Below are 20,643 nucleotides of genomic sequence, written 5' to 3' on the forward strand. Positions count from 1 at the left end.
CGTAACGTTTCCTTAAGAAATACATAGAGCTCCATAGAAATGGAAAGCACATAGCAGGACATAGTGAATACAGACTCAAATCCACGACTTACCAGGTGTGGCCGGGATGAGCATGTCCGGAAAAAAAAGAAAACATTGCCTGGGGTTAGACTCGAACCTACGTCCTCATGCTCAGAAGCCGACATTATACATGTTATATGTGAACTTAAATTCTTACTTGAATTCGGGCTGGAATATTTGTCATCCATGTACTGTTGAATTGCATTGTTTGTTTTTTTTTTACATATGGTGTTCTACTGGATGACATATATTGGATCATCTTTCTTGTTTTTTTTTTCGTATTTTATGTTTCTTTTGCTAAGCGGGAAGGAGTAACCGGTGCCACCTTAAAGGCGTCCACCTTTCATGTTCATCATTTCAAAATTAAAGAAAGCCGAATATCTTACTCACTGGGCTGAACCCCCACGCTTACGGAATCAATATAGCTGAACCATTTGTGCCGTGGATGGCTTTGTAGGAACGCTGCGACGGCGTTCCTACACCACCGCGATGTAGAAACGCTGAACGGCAGTGGGAGTTCCGGCCGCGGCGGAAGCGGGAACAAATATACAAGCACAGAGGAGTATGCGAATATGCGTAAGCATTCTGCCCCTTTCTCATCTCGACGCGTACGTTGCATCGCTTTAATGAGCAAAAAAAAAAAAAAAAACACAAGCGGCATCAAGGACGACGAAGATGAGCAAGTGGCACGCTGCTTACTCATAATCAGACAAGTAGTAGTGAATGAGAGCGTCGTTTTGCCTCTCAGCCACCACCACTGCTACTTTTCGCAGATTTTCCTTTTTTTTTTTACATTCGGGCTTTGGTTGATTTCTCACTGTTGGGAAGACCTATGGAAACTTTTACTGCGAATAAGTGAAGTGTGTATCTAAATGGCAGTCGCGCATGGTGGCTCGATGCGTTGCAAGTTCGGTGATATGCGTGTATACTGGGGGCCTTCGATTTGATACAGCGACGACGGCACGATCACCTTGATTTGAGTGTAGAAAGTATTTTGGTACGGAGAGTAGAGATCGGGCGGGATTTCGCGGCTATTCTTTGTGCGTGATTCCGTGCCACTGTTATATTAGTCGTCTTTCTCGACTGGCTTATCTCATAAATAACGTGCTTTTGTGCGAAAGATATCGCTGCACAAAAGATAACCCCGTGCGCATTTTTTATACGCTGTGGCAGGGCCTTCCAGCGCTCGTTGAGTTCCAACAACGAGGCCGTGCGTTGCTTTGGTCGCGGCGTGACAAATGAAGCCCCATTTCACTCACCCAATTTATTGTTATTGCGTTGGCAATTATAGGGGAACTGCAACCTCGAATTCGCCGTTGATGTTATGTTCCGTATAAAGTCTAAGTTTTTATGCGCGACGGAAAGCGTGTCAGTGTAGGCGGCTGCGCTAGGTAGCGTGCACGCAGCGGAGCGTGGCGTCCGCCGCACGTCCTGTCTTGCAGACAATCTGCGACAGTGGCAAAGGCTTAGCCAGCCGACATTTATGGTGGCTTCGTGTGAACTATTTTTCCACTCGAAATGTTAGAAGTTGCGTTATCTCATAGTTTCATAGACGCCTTGACGCGAGAGGAATCGCGAGGCTTTCGCTCACCTGCCTGCGCCGATCACTGCGCCAGAGTTGTGTCAGTGAGTGCTCGCGCTCATCGTGCGCGCTCAGTCTCTTTTTTTCATGTGTACGCGCGTGACATCGCGCTTTCTAATTTATTTAGTGAGCGGACGCTTACTTAACTGCGGTATATGCGGCTGTTAAAACTAAGAACTTTCGCGCAGTACATTGTTAACGGTAACTTTTCCTCCATGCCTTATTTCTGGGCACGTTTGCCCATCGAGCACTGCTCAATTTTATGGGCCAAACGGATCTGGCCACCCGTTTGTAGACGTTTTTTTTTTTTCGTGTTTTTACTTATTTTTGCCCAAGTCTTTGCCATTTTCTTCATTACTTTCTTATCTTCTTTCCTCTTTCTCTCCTCCTATCTTCCTTTCCCCCATATCATCCTTCCTTCCAGAAGAGATAGGCAGGCGTTGTGCCCCTATAGGTGGCAGTTGTCATCAGTCTGCTCTCTCCCTCATTCGTCTGTTTTATTGCGTATTTGTGTATGCGTATCAAATAATAATAATAATAATAATAATAAGCTCGTGTGACGGCGCTGCTTTCTGTGCGTGGGTTTAGTGTTATACGCGGTTTGTGGGCTTTCTTTCTTAGCCAGAAAAAAATAAATATTCTGCAATTGTGGTGTTGCTGTCAACCCCATAATTACGCATTCCTTATAATTGGTTACAATTTCACAAGCGACACTTAAGGCTATTATCTCGCAGCGATGCCATCTTCTCCATCCCCTTATTCTTATCATCCATCTCTCACGAGCGGCCGGTCCGGTTGAAAACGTGGGTGCAAAAGATACAAAATCGCGAATAGACGTTGTAATCGGAAAAAGAATCGCTACAAAATAGGGGCCTGGGGCAGCAATTATCGAGTTAAAAAATTAATTATGGTTAACAGCGCTATACATCGTCAACCAAAAATTGTCTGGTGCCTCGACTGTGAGCAATATATGTATTCGGTCCTCCTTGCGCAACCTATCTTTTTTCCTAACTAACATAATAGTTGGGACACGTTGTATTGCTTTAAAAAGTTGCCTCTCATGCGTCGAAGAAAAATGAGATGACTTATATGGAAGTTGTCACAAGCGTTCACGAGCAGAAAATGCTAGAAGCGCTGAAATGTACATATTCATAATTTGTATATTAATCGACGGGGCAATTGCCACTAACACGAGGTTGCCTCCTCTATCTCGCACTCTCTCCCCCGCACCTACAGTGCTGTATTAATTTTCTTTTCCCTCTCTACATGTGTAACGCCCTGTGCTCGTTTTCCCGGTTTTCTGGGGAAGACAACTTAAACCCCGCTCAGCCCTCTGTGCTTCCTCTTTACCACTGCGTGTTTCTTCTAAAATACACGTTACACTTAGGCATCCCTCTTTTACTTTTGGTAGATAGCGCTTTATTATAACGGCGTCCGCACTTTGCTACCGCTTTTTTTATGTAGTGTACCTTGAAGCTTTTAAATAGTACATACAAGAATGTAAACGCAGGTGACACTATTCTGCTTTTTTTTTTTTTTTTTCAGAACTCGCTTGATGCTTTTTGCTTGATACCATGCATGTCATAAAGTACATAGCGGCTAAATCTCCATAAATAAAAAAATCTGAAATGGAAGCGCTTATGCAGCCAGGCGAATACAAAGCCACTTTCGTATGCTGCATTTAATGAGCCAAAACAAGGCAAAGGATCCTGTTAATAATGTAGGAAGATAAGTTGCCAGGAGTTATTAGTGACTCGGCTTGAAAGCCTTCGGCACATTGCGCGCATTGGATTTGAACCGGGCGTCCCGGAATCAGAAAAAAGAAAACGGAAAACGGAGGGGGCCGTCTATATAACTTCGAAGAAAAGTGCGCTGGCTGAGAAAAATGAGCACGTTGATCTTATTCTGATATTTTTTTTTCGCTCTCTCTCTCTGTCGGCGAACCCGAGCGCGCGGTCTGAGGCGACTCATCGCGCACGGCTTCGGGCCTGACTCAACGACAAACGGAACAAAGGGCCGTCATATTTCCAGCGCTGTGGTGCTTGCTCATAATCGACCGGGGCTTTGCTTCTCGCGCGGCGTCGGCACACTAAGTTCGCCCCACAACAAAACAGCCCGACAACACTGACAACATCCGCCAACACGTGGTCGGCAGGCCGCTTCTCGCGATTTCGGCGTTGCGTCCCGGTGATACCCGCTCTGGCTGCGACTCGGCCGCCGCCAGGGTAGCGTCCGAGTCGCAGCCGCGCAGCCAATCAGAGCGGGCGCCGGGCGCGAGTCTCGCGCGACGTGCGCCCCCCAAGCAGCAGCCGCCAGAAGGCGGCCAGATTGAACGCGGTGCGTCGGCCCATAGCGGGGCGCCGGGACACGACCACCACGGTCCTCCAGCGACGCGGCGCGCTCTTCATCCGGCGCAATCGCTCGCCGCCTCGTGACGCTCGTCGTCGACTCCATGTGCGCGTGATGCACGACGACGCCCGGAAAACGCGGCCGACGAAGGACGACGACGACGACCCACCACGGCTCCGCGTCATTACGTGGCACTGAACGGATTTGTGCGTCTCAACTGCGACCATGTGCGACCCGAGGACCGTGATCGAAGGATCGCTCAAGTACCGCGACGGCCGAAAGGTGAGTTGCCACAACCTTGCTTCTCCTTTTGCTGTCTATCCACGAACGGTGAACGAGGGTTCCGGGCATGGGTTTTACACCCTCGACCCCACCCCCCCTAACACCCCCCAAAAGTTATTCCACATCAACGCAGCCCCCCCACCCCTGCTTTCCATCAGACAGGCACACACCCCACATTCTGGTACCCCCCCCCCCTCCTTCCCTCCTTCCGGAATCGAAATTCGCTACTGATTCCGGGAGTGACCGCTAAATGGGAGAACGAGATTGTACGTGCTTGACGCCGCTAGGAAGGTCCAAATTTTTTGCCGGTTACTAGGGCGCTGAAAACCAAGACGCCTCTGGCCTTGCATGAATGGAATCAGAGGTTGACTCTTATTCTATTGTGCTAAGGTAGCTGGCTTACCAAAACGAAAAGAATGTAAACTTGGTTACCGTAATGCTAGTACTCATTTTATTTATGGAATCTTAGTTTCACGAATTCACCCTTGAAAATGACGCGAATAATATATTCGGTGAGGAATAGCCAACGCAAACGAGGTCTTTCCTGCGATGGCATTTCTGCGTGTGCTCATTCGCTGCATAATCATCGTCGTCGTTCTCATCATCATCATCATCATCATCATCATCATCATCATCATGTATATTCATATGAAGGGCCTTAACGACACATATGTAAGGTACAGCAATCATCAGCCTTCAACAACTAAAGACTGATACAATCAGACAAAGTTAGTAAGAATAAAATAAACTGTAGGAGAGTTCACATAAGTACAAAGCAATTTTGCCTTCCAGATAGCAAGCGCAGCACTTTCTGCTTTTTTTCGTTAGCACCTGCCAAGTCGAACACCTAGTGGTAATTTGGCGGCAGTGATGTGTTGGTGTTGGGAGTACAAATAGAGATGAACGGATACCCGCGAATAAAAACCATTACAGTGTTTTCGAGCAGTCCCGTGATCGTTTATCCGCGACTCCTTCCGGAATGATGCAATGCGTGCGTGAAGAACTCCGCGTGACTTCTTCACGTGCTCTTTGTAACGAATGACCCCCACTTTCCGACAATCATCTTTGTGTCGCATGCTATAGAAAACGCGTAACTTCATAAAATCTTACTTACAGCAGGCGCTTCCAGAGACGCTGTAAACAAGCGAAATGTGAACCAAAATGTCGGCCCTTTTGTGCCTACACAAATCGGCTGCGTCAATGGAAACGCCGACTTCTTTTGCCATTCTGTTTGAGGCCATGACATACGGTGGCTGACTCTTGCTGACGAGTTTACCTACAAACAGTATGACAATTTGCCCTTTCATATCCCCCCGGTCTAAGGCGCTTACGAGTGTCTCTTTTTGGTGCAAGCTTCACACTAACATTCCTAGAACGAGTTGCATTTGTTCATCAATCGCAGTTATCACGGGTGGCGTGCATGCTTTTCCAAAAATTTCTTATGAATTTTTTGAGGAAGGACTCTGCACACTTTCATTTATTCCTCTGGCTGCTTCAAATATGTTGCGTGCTAGCTTCAGATGTGTCGTGACTTCGGTAAATATTCTTTACGTGCTCAACAATTTCATTCCGTCATCTAAATTCCAACGCAAAAGTGAGTCGCAATGCCTACGAGTATGCGTGCCGCTGCTAACGACATCTGCTAACGCTCATCATGCAAACTTAATTTTCATATTCTAAAAAGTCCTAATGGTCTGTAATGTTGTGAAGGCGTTAATATGGTACAAAATAGAGGCTAAAAAAAGGTAAAGTTTAGCGTTACCACAGACTTAGCACACAAAAAGTGAGCTTCAAGAAGGCCAGTAGTAAATACTAGAGTTTACAACGTTGCTTCAAGCTGTAATGGCGTACTAAAGATGCGTCTATTTGCTTCTTATCACTCCGATAGCTGAACAAACCATGCTAGAGTGACACGCTGACGACACAGGCGCCACATTTCGTTCTAGAAGTTTTAATATGAAGCTGTAAAGGCAGTCAGTTCGCGGCCACGAACTATCTTTTGAGGGTACGATAACGCGGTTAGGGGCTTATCACGATAGTGGCACATTACTTGGATGAGACGAATGTAGCGGTCTTCGAGAAATACAGCTATTGCTGTGGATTCAAGCTTACCGACAGCTGCAGAAGTTGGTGGTGGTGGTGATATCTTTATTGCTCCCAGAACAAACAAAAAATAATAAAGAGGGGACCAGTACGAAGACTGGTTGCGCTAGGCTGCGGTATCCCAAGGGATCCCCGCCGACCTCCTCTGCAGAAGTTGGCTGAACTTCCCTAGTGATAAAATGAAGGTGAAAGCTATGAATTCTATAATCGAAGCATTTCCATAGCAGGGACAAAAAAAAAAAACGAAGCTTTGAGTTTTCTGTCTTGCTGTATGCTAATTTGAACTTGCATTAAACTTCTCTTTGTTTTGTCTGGGAGGTTCACATTGTTAAATTTCGTGTAGTTCTGCAGCTGAAAAAACACATACATACATACATACATACATACATACATACATACATACATACATACATACATACATACATACATACATACATACATACATACATACATACATACATACATACATACATACATACATACATACATACATACATACATACATGCTGTATTTGATGCTCAATAAATCTTTCATTGCGCAAATATGCACCGAAGTTTGGACAGCTTAACCACTGTCATACTTCCAACTTAGTGTGCAGTTTAGAATGCGTTTCTGATCAAGCACAGAAACGACGAAAGAAAACACAGTACTGAGTATGCATCGTTTCGAACCAATCCGTTATAGAGAGACCGAGTCATTCATAAAAAAAAAAAGCAAACAGACCTTCCTAGGCGTGCAGTATTTACTCCTTTGGGATATCCGGTACAATGCCTGCGTGCTTAATTAGTTCAGAAACGAAATGCCATCCCATATGAAGCGTCCCTATTTCAGTTTATGGCCGCTGTAAGAGCGCCATTTGTCGATTACCTTTTTCCTGGGTTTAGTTGGCAAGCTTTGGTTAACTGCACAACACTGAACACGTTCTATTAGAAGAGATGCATCATTAGGGAGACATAAGCAGTGTTTTCGCTATCTGGGAAATATTCGGAGCATGCGGAATTGTAGGAACGATCAACGCGTGCAGAGCCAAATTAAGTTGAACAAGTCTCCCTTTTAAAAATTGGCCCCTCTATCATTTACTCTGACGGCGAGAAAGCGAAAATACTTTTTTTTTTGCGTTTGTATGAAGTGCGTTAAAGTTCTGACGATTTCTTACTCATTCTGGAGAGAGCACACACACGCAGCACTCATAAAATGTGTCGCATAAAGCTCCGTAACGAAACCATATGCGAGGAAAATGTCAGTACGAATGAAGACGCCCCGGTTTAGACGCGAATATTTGACTTCCCCAGTGAGACAGATCTCTATGCAATTTTTTTTGTGTTTTATACCCACAATGCGCCATGTATCGCATTATTTTGTTTCAGTTACATGTTTGATAAGTACATAATGAATCCCGGTAATCTTTGCAAGAATTTTAGTTTCGCTTATATTTACTAAAATTAGAATGAACATCTCAACAGAACCGTAGAAACCGTTGTTCAGCGCATCTCATGAGTTTTACCTCGGCCTGCCCACTAAAATTTTGGCGTTGTACGACGTTACGATCATGCCCTAATAGTACGTGTGTGGACAACAATCTGGCGTAAAAATGTGGGACTTGCCACTCTTGTTTCCGTTTCCCATATAGCCAACGTTGATTGCTGCTTCACACTTTGTATGTATGCAGTTTTGTTTCTCAAGTAGTATGTGCTGCTGTGGTGGCGGTGGTGGTAGCGATAATGGTGATGTTGCTACAGGCGGGGTCAGCCTGACAAACCTCGCCTGAAACTGTTCCTCCCGAGCGTCTCTTTCCGTGTTTTATGTTTTTCAAGGGCCACTAAGTCCAGTAGTCTCTTGCAGATGAGTTAAAAGCATGACAGACACTTCCCTGCCAACCATCCACGCAGCTTCCGGAAACAATCTGTTTAGTGCACTCGTGAAAGCCCCCCCCCCCCTTCTTTTTCTTTTTTTCATGCTGTCCACGTGCTTGCCTCTTTGGGGGCAAAATAAATAACAGGACCAGATGTAGGTGTCTATATCGCCCACTCCGGATTTTCTGTGTACATTAGCAACACTTGACTCCTGATCATGGTCAGGTTTCTGCAGTGTAGTGGCCACAGTTATATCTTCATAAAAGATCTTATGAGAGCTCCACATCAGCTTCCGCTTTCATACATTCAGAAGAAAGGTAACGCTTGCTGCTGAGTTAGTTAGTTAGTTAGTTAGTTAGTTAGTTAGTTAGTTAGTTAGTTAGTTAGTTAGTTAGTTAGTTAGTTAGTTAGTTAGTTAGTTAGTTAGTTAGTTAGTTAGTTAGTTAGTTAGTTAGTTAGTTAGTTAGTTAGTTAGTTAGTTAGTTAGTTAGTTAGTTACGTCGCATGCCAAATAACCTAGTTCTCAAGGAGATATTAATACAAAATTGGCATACGCATACAATCAGCAGTTCGTGATAAATTAAGTTACTTTCGTACCTGAAACAGTGTAGTGAGGTGCTCTCGTATGAAGCAGCAGTATAAATCTTTCTACGTGACTTACAGCCTGCAACTAATATCTAAAAAAAAAAAAAAAACACTATTGGTTGTCTTAAAGCTTGTCCTTTTTTTTCATTATCGAAACCACTTATTAATTTTAACTCAACGGACGCGGTCACTACAAACTGCCATTTTTTTTCACTCCCTTAACACAGGACAATTCTAGTATCTGTACCAGCCTATCTAAACTGGAATTTATTGCCCCATTGGCATTAAAATCGAGTAAACTTCGCTTACGAGACACATATTTTACCTAAGGCGCTGACGAAAGTTCAGATTGCATGCCACAAAACAGAAGTGCGACGCAGAAGCGTGACAATCTCAGACAATCTCATAAAATAAGTTATGTCTTTTCTATCCAAAGCAGTGCACTCGAATAGGTGAGACAGACTTTGTGCGTAGAGGAAAAGGCATAGATCACCGCCGCGGCTGGACAATCTGCTGGGAAGAAACTTTGGCGCTACATTTTTGCTTGTTTGTTAATGCTTCTCGGAGAGAAAATCGCGTAGCTATGGGCGCGCAAACGGCGGGTTACTGCATCGGCTGGACTATCTGCCGCTCTCTTCGCGTCGGTTTCGTTGTCCCGTGGGTGCTGCCGATGATAGGGGAGGCCACGCGAGCAAAGAGGCAACCTCTGCACCATCTGCATACGCCCATAATTGAATATGACGGTTTGCCGCATCCTTTGCTGCGAGTTTGTTACCCGTGGAGCTCCGCGTGCTTCCCTCGGTGCAAGTGAGAATCGCCGAAGACGTTGGCTCGTCCATCAAAGTCTGGCCGCTTTCCTCGGCGCTTGGGATGCAGCTTCTCTATGCTCGCACTGGGGCCATCAGCGGAAAGCAGATGTGCCATCGCTAACAGACGCTCGTGCAAGGAAGTTTCGCGCATACAAATTTATTCTGCGCTTTAAGCCCGGATATGTCGCGCACTAACGGCGCTGTGAAAACGTTCCTTTCCGAAGCACGAGCGAGAAAGAAATCACGGGCTCTTGCATTTTCCTGTTTTCGCCCTCGTAAAAGAGTCGCTATCTCCCAAAGGCTTTTGCTGGCTTTTTCTGATTAGCTCCTCAACAACATATCCGTTAGCAACGGCAGCCTCGTTACGTGCGCTCTCTCATAATGTTCTTCAAGGGGAATGTATAGGTTAGCCATAACAGATATGATTAATTAGCCACTAAGTGATGTATGGTGACGTACATCATGCAGGCAGTAGGTTACAGAAATTTAAGTCGATATTGTTACGTAGTTATCCGCATAGACTGGCGCTCGCCGGTAGAACTGTCCTCCCAAAAGTCCTATAAATACAGGTGATGTCGACCTTAAAACGCATGTCGCGGAGGGATTAGTTAGTGCATTTTGTGATGCGATCTTCTCCCATATTATCAGGTCAGGCTTCGTGTAATACCGCGGGATCGAATCCCGGCCGCGGCGGCTGCATTTTCGATGGAGGCGAAAATGTCTGAGGCCCGTGTACTTAGATTTAGGTGCACGTTAAAGAACCCCAGGTGGTCGAAATTTCCGGAGCCCTCCACTACGGCGTCTCTCATAATCATATCGTGGTTTTGGGACGTTAAACCCCAGATATTATTATTATATTCGTGTAATACCGGTGTCACACGGGCACTTCTGATCGCGATCAGGGCCGACTCGGATAGGACTTCTTGATCGCGATGAACAAGTTAGTCGCTGCTACACGATCCAGCCTAATCCGAATCTAGTTTGGCGCAGACGTCCCAAATTGCGATCACGGAGCCAGATCTGGCCAGATCGCGATTAAAAGCGACCGTGTAGCAGCGCCTGATCCGGATCGAGCCTAATGCGGATCGGCCCTGATCGCGATCAAAAGTGCCCGTGCGACACCGGTATAATATGGCACGTAGTTAGACGATCCTGATATAGCTACGGCGTGCTACGACTCATTTGTACAATGACTGACACGCGAAAATGTAATAATCCCTCACCATCACTTGTATTTTTTTTGCGTAAAGTAGAATTACTTAATTATAATAATTCAAACTACGCTAATGCTGATCATGGGAATGCAGCAGCGTCAGTAATGGTTGCGTTAGTACTTGAACTTTATTTAATTATAATAATTCAAACTACGCTAATGCTGATCATGGGAATGCAGCAGCGTCAGTAATGGTTGCGTTAGTACTTGAACTTTATTTTTACTGACTGTTGCGTTTCATCGTTTTTAAATGTCAGTAAATTGTCATCATTTGGGCTGGTTGGTTCATGATTAACAGTAGAAACAGCGCTAAAAAACGGGACGAAGAAAGGACACAAACCACGAGCTTACTATCATTTTATTGACATATTAAACAAGCAGTCAGAATTAGTAGCTAGCAGCTACCTATAGATTGCGCGATTATGCTATGGTCGGTATGGGCCTCTTCTCCAATGCCTGCAGAGAGAGCTCACTCTTACAGACAAGTGTAGTCATGCTATCCATTATGTACTGAGCGCTACTTCTTTTTGATCCGTGACTAACAATTTTTATCGCTTTCTCTTTCAGTGGAAGAGCCGCTGGTGCGTCGTCTCCAAGCTTTCGCCTGTGGCAGGTGATGTTGGCTGCAACTTACTTTCATGCACACCCATGGTTTTGCGAGAGCGAGAAAAAGGAAACTTTTTTTTTCGCTCTCGCACAGCTACCACACGCTTTCTGAGTTTATCAATTCGAGATGTTCCGTACAGTTGCCCACTTCACACAATGCAAGCTAGACACCAGAATGTTCGCATTTCCACAGATTATTGCTCATACAAGACAACTGGAAATCCTGGAAAGCTTTCTACTTGGCTAGTTGTGTTTTCTGTGTCCTTTCTTTTTTTCTCGTTCAGCAACAAGGAACCAAGTTGCCGCTGATAAACCCTGTGATGCAGCTGCACTATATGTGTCGTATGACATACCTATATCGCAGTGTCTTTTTCTGTTTTCATTTAAATAGAGAAGTATTCCCACGCTTTCAGTAAAGTCGACGGAGAACAGTCGCCTTCCAGTCGTGTTAGGCAAATGAAATGCATAAGGGACCGTGCGACTTTTCAGTCATCTGATATAAGAATTATGTGTTCGCGCTTTTTCAGCACTATCGCAGGGTGCGCGCTTGCCTGCAATTCCTAGGGCAACACGGCTCAACCCCTCCCCCCCCCCCCCTTTTTTTTTAAAGGGCCCCTCACCAGGTGGCCTAACGAATTTTAGTTACACATTGCAAGTTGTTGCGAGCCCAATGAAGAGCATTATGCCGCAAGAATTTTTCTAATCGGTCGGTTAGAAGCTGAGAAAAACAATAATTTGTAGCGGCGCGAAACCATGATGCGAGGAGGCGAGCTGCAAACCCTCGCCGCTCGCCCCGCGTAGCCTTCGCAAGCCAGATCCCTTCCCTGCCCTCTTCGGCACGCGAGCGGAAGGATCACATAACGCATACGCATGAACACGTCATACGCACAGAATGTCACGAGCGCATGACGCGCCCGAACCAGCCCGAGCCCCCGAGACGCGAGCGGTGTTGTGGCGGCGTTCTTTGCGCTTCATCTCTGCAAGTTATGCCGAATGCGCCCTCGCCGATCACTTGGCTTTCAACCTATTACTGAGCACGAAAGCAGCAACATTTGTACGGACGCGAGACTAGCGGTGTGCCGCATGAACATCTAGTTAGACGCGGGAGGATAAATGAGCCTAATGAGCGCTGGAACGCAGTAGAAAATTAGTTTCGTTGTAAAGGGTGGCGTCTGCACGATGCGCAAAGCGCGAGAACACGAACGCGTGCGAAACGGAGGTAGATTAGTCTCGAATCTCGCTGCGATTCGCAGTAAAAATTAAAAAAAGAAAACGCACACATTCCGTTGGTGTGTTTTATTATTGCTCTCAAGTTTTATTCATCCATTCAAGCAACAAATTACAAAAACTACGCGTCGTGTCAAATAATTATCACAGTGTCACGTGCTACTGTTGGCGACGTCAGAGCACACTCGTCTACGTAGAGGAGCGACGTCACAGCACTACCATCTGCGTAGGGACATTCTCTCATGCACGTCATCCCCTCATTCTCTGGGCGCGTGGACGCGAGAAGAAGGGCAAGCAGCGTTCAGCTTGAAATTTGACCCATTTACGCGGCGCGTAGCGTTGCAAATTTTGGCAGACGTAATGGTGAACGCCTAGTGCATGGATTACGCTCGTCAGCTCAAAATTATCAAACCTGGTGAGGGGCCCTTTAAGAAAAAAAAAAGAAGGAGAGAGAGAGAGAGAGAGCCTAAAGGCTTCAAGCATTGACAAGTCACTACTGAACGTCACTGACGATTCACGGTATAGCACGCGGCGGAGCGCGCTCTCGGTGCGATCTTTTTAACCGTGTGCCCTCTGCGTAGTGCCATTGAACAGTAGGAGCCTTTTCAATCGCAGCTGTTAGCCCATAGCTTAGCGTCCATAAGAAGTCGTGTCAACAACTCGTCCTTTAACGGATCCTAAGCGCAGGCCGCCTCGGGGGACGGGGATCGTGTTGGCTTTTCCGCTCGGCGGCGCGGCTTCGGCCCTGGCTCTCGTCTAGGGGCGCTCCCTGACGGCTTAGCTGGCACCGTATCCCAGCGCGCGGCGCCAGGGCCGATCGCTTAGCGCGCGTCCCGACGAGCTCCCTTCTCGCGTTGCGCCAGGGCCGCCGAAGCAGCGACCCGTTTACGCCGATGGATTAGTTCCCAAATGGAGCCTGAGATTCTGTGACGACGGCTCGGTCAGTGGAGCGGAGAGATCGGAGCCCTCTTCCGGAGTCTTGTCTCTCGACGTCGTTTTTGCCGGGCGTTTATTGGTTTTCTCCTCATTTGACCGGCGTTTCTTACGTCCGGTGGTAGGAAGCTAAAACCTTGCGGCTTAGGAAAGGAGTTACTATACCGACAGTTCCGCGAGAAGTGTGCCCGTGAAGATGACAGATTGCAGTAGCAACGTCTACAGAGACAACATTCAGGCCAGCCTGCATATACAAACCTGGCTGTGCTACATGTCGCAGAACCTTGTGGCATTAACAGAAACATACAGCTTGAAAAAGCAGGAAACTTCCACGAGGCACACCTGGCTGTCATCCTTGCGGAAGAAGCTTATATGATGTGTAGAATGCTATAGGTGCTCATCTTAGGTGCAACGACATCTGTACTGCTAGTTATCACAAGAACGCCGCAGACGTGTACGCACCTCGCGCCGGCAAGGACAGGAAAATTGAAATAGTGTCGTGTCTGTCTTTCTTAGTCCTGTCTGAAAAGCTGCTTTATTCCGTTCAAGTAATGTACCATCCAGCCTAGTACAGAACGCTGAGCGACAGCTTAATTGTCTTGCAATTTTTTCCTCGCTTTGCGGTTGTGAGAGCTCGACAAAGACATTGACCTGCAATAGAAGTCACAGGCGACTCGAATAGCCGTTGTTCTTCTTTCTGCGCATTCAAGGCGGCAACGCTCCGGTGAAGCTTAATGTTTGAGCACGTAGTACGTCTTCACTGGCAGCTGTAAAACGAAGTACCGTCCCTCTTAATGGTCAAGATATAGGAGGGAATGGCGCCAGTTTTTGTTAAGCGTACAAGTCAACTTGTCACCTTGACTCAAGGCTACATTACCACGCCGGCGAGCGCCTTTCGAAAGCACTTAACTTGAAAAGGAGCGGATAGTTAGGAAGTGAGGTACAGCAGCAACTGTCATGACGGTTCACTCAAAGCGCGGTTCCTGACGGGACCCAAGTCCCATTCCTTCAAACTAAAATCGCCCCTACTGCAGTGTTATTATTTATTATATACGTTATCTACGCGGCGCACAACTTCTGCCACCTATATGCGCCCCCGTATAGTGCGAGATATACGTCCGTTTTCTGTCAACGTAGTACCCATGCGGAAGATGTGCACGCATCAATGAACACAGAAACCAGAGGGATGCTATCAGCTGTGTCACAGATTGAAACGTGCTATCAGACGAAGCGCCGTCCGCTGGGCCGTTTGTTTTTCGTAGGAAGCAAGAACGAACAGGGGCTGGGGGAGGGACATCCCGGCGTGTTCACTGGTGTGTGATCCCCGCTGGCGGGCCGATTTCCCGGGGGCTGCTCGTTATCGGGACTCGCGTCCTCCGCCGCCGCGGTGTGAGCGACCCTGGAGACACGTGGGGCCAGCTGGCCTCTGTCCTGGGATGTGCTCCCGCGCTCCTTTTGAACGCTCTTCGCAGCGCTCGCGGCGGCGCGATTGTATGCCGCGCGCGTATCAGCTGTCTCGGCGGGATGCAAATCTCCGATGACTCGGCAACTTACGTTTCTGATCTCAAAAGTGTTCTCGAGCGCGCCGCGACTGGTCGAAGGCCCCCACCTATGATGTATTCATTATCTGAGACCGATGCGTCTGATGCGGTGTATTGCTTTACTGAACTCAGCCTTATAAAACGGAAAGCCATACAATTAAAAAAAAAGAAATGTTGAAGAAAATAGTGTTTTATCTCTTTAATCTCCGACTTTTGCTGTACCGAAATGAAATATATCGTGATAACATTTCGGGATCAAAATGTCACATTGTTCCAACAAATCAGTGTACCTGTAAGAAGATGTGTATTTTCTATCTTCGTGTATCTTTACATCATCTCCGTATTTCTCGCTTGTCTCGCTTTCATCGGCAAAATAAGAATATAAGCTTGCATCTGCAAAGCTTCGCTTGTGTAAGTGTAGTACCCGTGTGTTGCTAAACATAAGACCATTACAGAGCAGACCGAGATCTCGGTAGACCAGCACAAGTGCATGGGTCAAGATCATATAGAAAGATTTTGAAACTGTGTTCGCGCATCAGCATTTAGCGATGACTGGTTTTACCTTTAAACCATGTCTCGGTGACCACGGCAATATCGGCTGAGGATGTTCCAGACAGCCGATCGCGAATACACTTCGTATGTTAGAACACAGGCCCAACTCCAGTATGTTTTTTTTTTTTTTTAATGTTAGGTGTTCATAACTAGTGGCACACGGGAAGTATATTACTAGAGTTGGCTGCGTATGCCTTAGCAATGGTAGCAGACAGGCTCTCGGGACTTTACGGGCAATATGACAGTGTATACATAGCACTTCCAATCGATGTACAAAGTTATTGAAACAGATTGTGAATTATTTGCGCCTTGTTTTTCCAAACTGAAGAAGCTTTTCACGCGATTGACGCGTAGGCCGCCAAAATATTCAACAACCGGGACGCTTGAGCCGAAGAATTTAGAATGTTGGGAAAGTATAACTACGCTTAGTGTGGACCAGGCGAATTTAAAAATAATGGGTATTAAAGGGAGTAAATAAGTGGTTAAAAAAAAAAGGTCGCGCTATTTGCTGCAGCCCATGAGGGGTCAAGGCTTAAGGGGCGTTGAGCAATAAGAGAACCGAAGAAAGGAAGTAGCATATTTGAACCAACGTGCACAGGTGGGCTTTCGCACGTCTGCGACCTCCATCGATCAAGCGATGGTCGTTATTAAAGGAAGCTGATAGACAAATAAAAAAGCATGGTTGATCCCTCCGTCATAGGAATCGGTATAACGCGAAAGTGAAACGTGTCTTCACAGTAGTCGATTGTTTATTGTACACTGATATATGAGAGCTTGCACAATGACTATTGGTGTTGTCAGCTATACCACCGTTTAACCTGGATGCACCGATGTTGACTGACGCCTGACTGACGAACCTTTGTGGTAGTTGAAGTAGCTAGCATACACCTTGGCACATCATATGGTGGATCCCGCACAAAAGATGGCATCAACAAGTGCATAGTAAACTCTAGTAGTCCATATGCACTCATTCAAAGCGTCGTGATTAGAGGAGAGAAACGGCAAGGTGTACGCTCCACAGTAACCTATTCCTCAGCTCATGCATACACTACCACGCAGCGCTTCTAGAACGCGAGAGGCAGAGTTCGTAGCTTGAGCCGTGAACGTGCAAAGGCGTTCCACTTCCCGCTTGTGCGTGTCTCGTTGAGAAGGTGTATTCGTACAACGCCTCCTTTATGAAGTAGGCGCTGATTCGTAGCTTGAGCCGTGAACGTGCGGAGACGTTCCACGTACCGCTGGCGTCTCTCTCACGGAGAAGGTGTGACATATATAAGGCACGTTTGTAAAGCCTCGAGTATGGGTTTTGGTAGCGCAGTCGGTAGAGTGCCCGGCACCTATTGCCGCGGAGCGAGAGGTCGTGGGTTCGGCACCCAGGTCATTCGCGTCAACGAAACTTTTTCTTCTAGTTTTCCTTTGTCATCTGCTCGTGCGCATTTTATGGACGTAATTTCCGTGACGGAAATGACGTCAGTGAAGACGTCAGTATTGGTCGACACCGGCATAAAACACTTTCGTGTTAATATTTGGCCTGTATTAGCCTTTCAATATACAATACAAAAATGTATCTATCGTTTGAGGAGCCTCGGCAAGAGAACCCCCCCCTCCCCACACACACACACACAAGAAAAAACCATATTTGACGGCCTCTGCTGGCGATTAGTTATACTCAGATTGACAAAGTTGGGCTACATTCCACCATATGAGACAATGACTAGTAGCCACAGCGGTTCACGCCCCCCTTCAGTTTCTTTTACTTGATGAACATGTTGCCACGAGGTGAGCAAAAGCAGAGTTTCAAGTACCTTATCTGTCTGGAATGGCGATCAGTAATGCAGCTTGCTGGGCGGGTTGGTTCATTACGTTCGAAATAGAAAACCAGCGTTTATAAAACGCTAGTTTCCTGGAACGATGGGCTCATTTTTAGTGCGCCTATAATGTCTTGACGTTTGTAATGAAAGAATCAAACCCGCGGCTGCCCCGTTGGTACTTGTTTTTATCTTGTTAGCTACAAACTCGATCGCTTCATCTACAGGATAAGGATTGGCCTTGCGCTGTGCGTCCCATGCCAGAAGTCATGACAAGACAAGGAGGAAAATTTAATTTACATCCTTCCCTGTAACAAAAGTCTATTGCATACGCAGAAAGAAAAAAAAACGCGGAAATTCTCCTCTCCGCCCCCTTGTTTCGCTTTTGTTTTCCGCATGGTTCCTTCGTAGAATTAGCGATTGAGTTCTGCCCAGATAATTCACGCCTCAGGCACACTTTCTTCAAAAGCTACTCATGAGATATGTAGCCGTATTACAGCATTTTTGCTTCGTTTCTTCAGTCCAGGGTGGCAATGGGCCGGCAAAGCCGATTTACCTTTTTTTTTTTTTTTTCTCGAATGTAGCCTCGATATTCAAGCGTACATAAGCTAGCGTGAAAAGAAATCCGATTATGCGAACGCAGCGTCAAGATATATTCCATTAGACACAAGGGGTGAGGTGGGAGATGCTGCAACGTTTGTGCCCTTTCTGGACCGTCTTTACTGACTGCGGACGTCGGAGGTTTCTCTATATTACTGTTCCTTCATCAGCGGCGCTTAGCGATGCCAGAAATCACATTAATAATAAGCGGGCTGATGGCGGATCTTGCGTTTTTTGCAACTGCGTGCCCTAGTTGAAGAAAATTATCTCCTGATAAGATAAAAATCATCTTATTAAGCGCTCTCCACAAAAACACGTAAATGATATTGTTAATTGCGTTTATGTCATTACCAGTGACGTTGTTGGTAGGGTATCAAAGCAGAAGCAACACGATGTGTACGTTTTCTGACTATCCGGTCCTCTCATCAAGTGTGCAATTTTCGCTCCGTACTTTCTGCCTGACAATTTGCAGCAATATTTTCACTAAGATGAGTTATTTAGAGCTCCTGTTTCCTTTTGTGCGATTACGAAATTTAGAGCGTTTACTTGAAAAACTGAGCCAGTGGCTATCGTTGCCACTTGTTTTTTTCTGCTTATTAGCTAAAACTTAGCGCCATTGCATGCCATGCCGTAAGATCATGACATATTTACAAGTATAGCTCGTACGAATGGCGCGTGAACAACATGTAATTTGTAAATGCGTGACTCTTTGCAAACGACGAACACGGCGCTGCTCAGGTACAGTGCGGCCCGCTGTGCTTCGTTGCCGTCGACAGAGCTTGTTTCAAGGCGCTTGAAGTACGAGAGAAAACATACATCGAGTAAAAAGCGATCGTTCCGAGCGGATGCTGCCCCCGCACGCACGCACGCACGCGGGCTCCAAAAGCGCTTTTCTGCATGAAAATCTGGAACGCACGCCTCTGTCCAGGGATGCTCCACAGCGTCAACTAAAAGGCCGCAAACTTGCTTTCTCGGCATTGAAATTTATGCAAAGTACACACGAAGCGGTCTCTCTTGTCAGCGTCGTTGAAAATGCAGCGGCAGCTTGAAGGGACTTTCCATGCACCGGTATAGCGTCAGGGAAATGGAGGTCTGCGCCCGGTTTATATTTTACGCATGCACGTGATGTGAAATATAGTCGTCAAACATCTTCAGCTTCCTGCTGCAAGCGCGATGCTGGCGGGAAGAGCTCCGGCGGCGCGCAGGATCCCAGTCGCCGCGTATATGATAGGTGCATCTGTCGGCGCATATGCGTATACAGCATACATGAACCAAGTTAAAGCGTTTTATACGCACCAAGCGAACTGCACGTTGTGAGCAGACACCTGAAGTAACTTCAAGTCGATTTTTGACCATCCTTATTGAGCTAGTTGTAATGGCTAATTAACGTCGAAACTCTTCAAATTAAATCGATACTTAAGTCATCCAGGGAATGTGCCCAGCAAGAATGTTCCAGAAAGGAGATCGAGAAAAATCGGGTTGCGTTCGTGAGCGGCGCTTAAAGCATGCCGATCATAGCGACCTGGAGAGGTCTCGAGTGCAAACGTCGTCTTCCAGGAAGAGCCCGCGGAGGACGCCACTCGGCCTAGGCAGACCTCGTGGCTCTCGTAGGCAGGACCCTATGAGGCCATCCGCGCATCTTTGCGCACACAGGGGTGCCAGGAGGTGCGAGGGGGAAAATTTCGGGTTCGTCGATGCCGTATCGATCGGCTGCTCGCGCGCGTGTGGAGCAGCAGGATGAACGGGGTCGTAATGGATTGGGGAAACACCTTGGGGGACTCCCCGACGTCTTCATATCGCCGCCGGGGCGAAAGAGCGCGCGCCCGGGAACCCTTTTCATCGGACGCCGCAACGCGCACGCCACCCACTCGACGTAGAGCTCCGAAAAACCCGCGGGGACTTTGCGACGGCCTGAACTGGCCCTTCTCCTTCGTTCTTCCCCTTCACTCTGCAGTACCCGGCCCCGCTGAAAAGCGGGAAAGGAACGAGCACTTCGCAGTCTCCTAACGTGCATTTCGTCTTTTCGAAGCACCGAGAGGCGATAGTGTGCGTTGGTGCTCCTTTGCAATCGCGCTCTTTTTAAAAGGGTATACAACTGCGTGATCTAGCGCGCTCGGTAGTCGGCAGCTGTAGCGACGATGTCTCGACCCTGTTTGCTCATGGCTTCGGCGTGAAGGCTGTAGATACAACGTGCTGCGATATATGTGCACGCTTGATCGATTTCCACGTGTATGTGTACGCGCTTCGATCCACGTCCTATGGAAACTTCGAGTCAGTCGCGTCCGTTCGCTGTATCTTTGACTTCGTAATCCGAATGCATGTTTTCAGCAACAGTGATGGTACCGGAGAACGTCAAAGAGAACTTTTATTTCAGTTGTTTTGCACTTCATATGCACTGTCCGGTTTCGCCCACGAGATGACTTTCTTCCAAGCTTCGTGATGTTATTTTTTCTTCTTTCTTTCATTTTATGAGTATACTGCGCCGAAATAGCTTTCTGATCGCATTATGTTGGTGAAAAGCGCTTCGAACGACTCCAGAAAA

General features: G+C 46.8%; 1 protein-coding gene across 1 annotated transcript in view; it reads left to right on the plus strand.

Moving 5' to 3' along the window:
• Positions 1-3,967: 3,967 nt before the first annotated feature.
• The window catches only part of LOC119406358 (uncharacterized), a 289,530-nt gene continuing 272,854 nt past the window's right edge, over positions 3,968-20,643 (plus strand). Inside the window, exons 1-2 of the mRNA XM_037673102.2 lie at positions 3,968-4,273; positions 11,405-11,450. Of these exons, the coding sequence (XP_037529030.1) occupies positions 4,217-4,273; positions 11,405-11,450 (103 nt within the window). The 5' untranslated portion in view covers positions 3,968-4,216. The remainder of the gene's footprint in view (positions 4,274-11,404; positions 11,451-20,643) is intronic.

Source organism: Rhipicephalus sanguineus, chromosome 1 (assembly GCF_013339695.2).
Source record: "Rhipicephalus sanguineus isolate Rsan-2018 chromosome 1, BIME_Rsan_1.4, whole genome shotgun sequence".
Classification (NCBI taxonomy): Eukaryota; Metazoa; Arthropoda; class Arachnida; order Ixodida; family Ixodidae; genus Rhipicephalus; species Rhipicephalus sanguineus.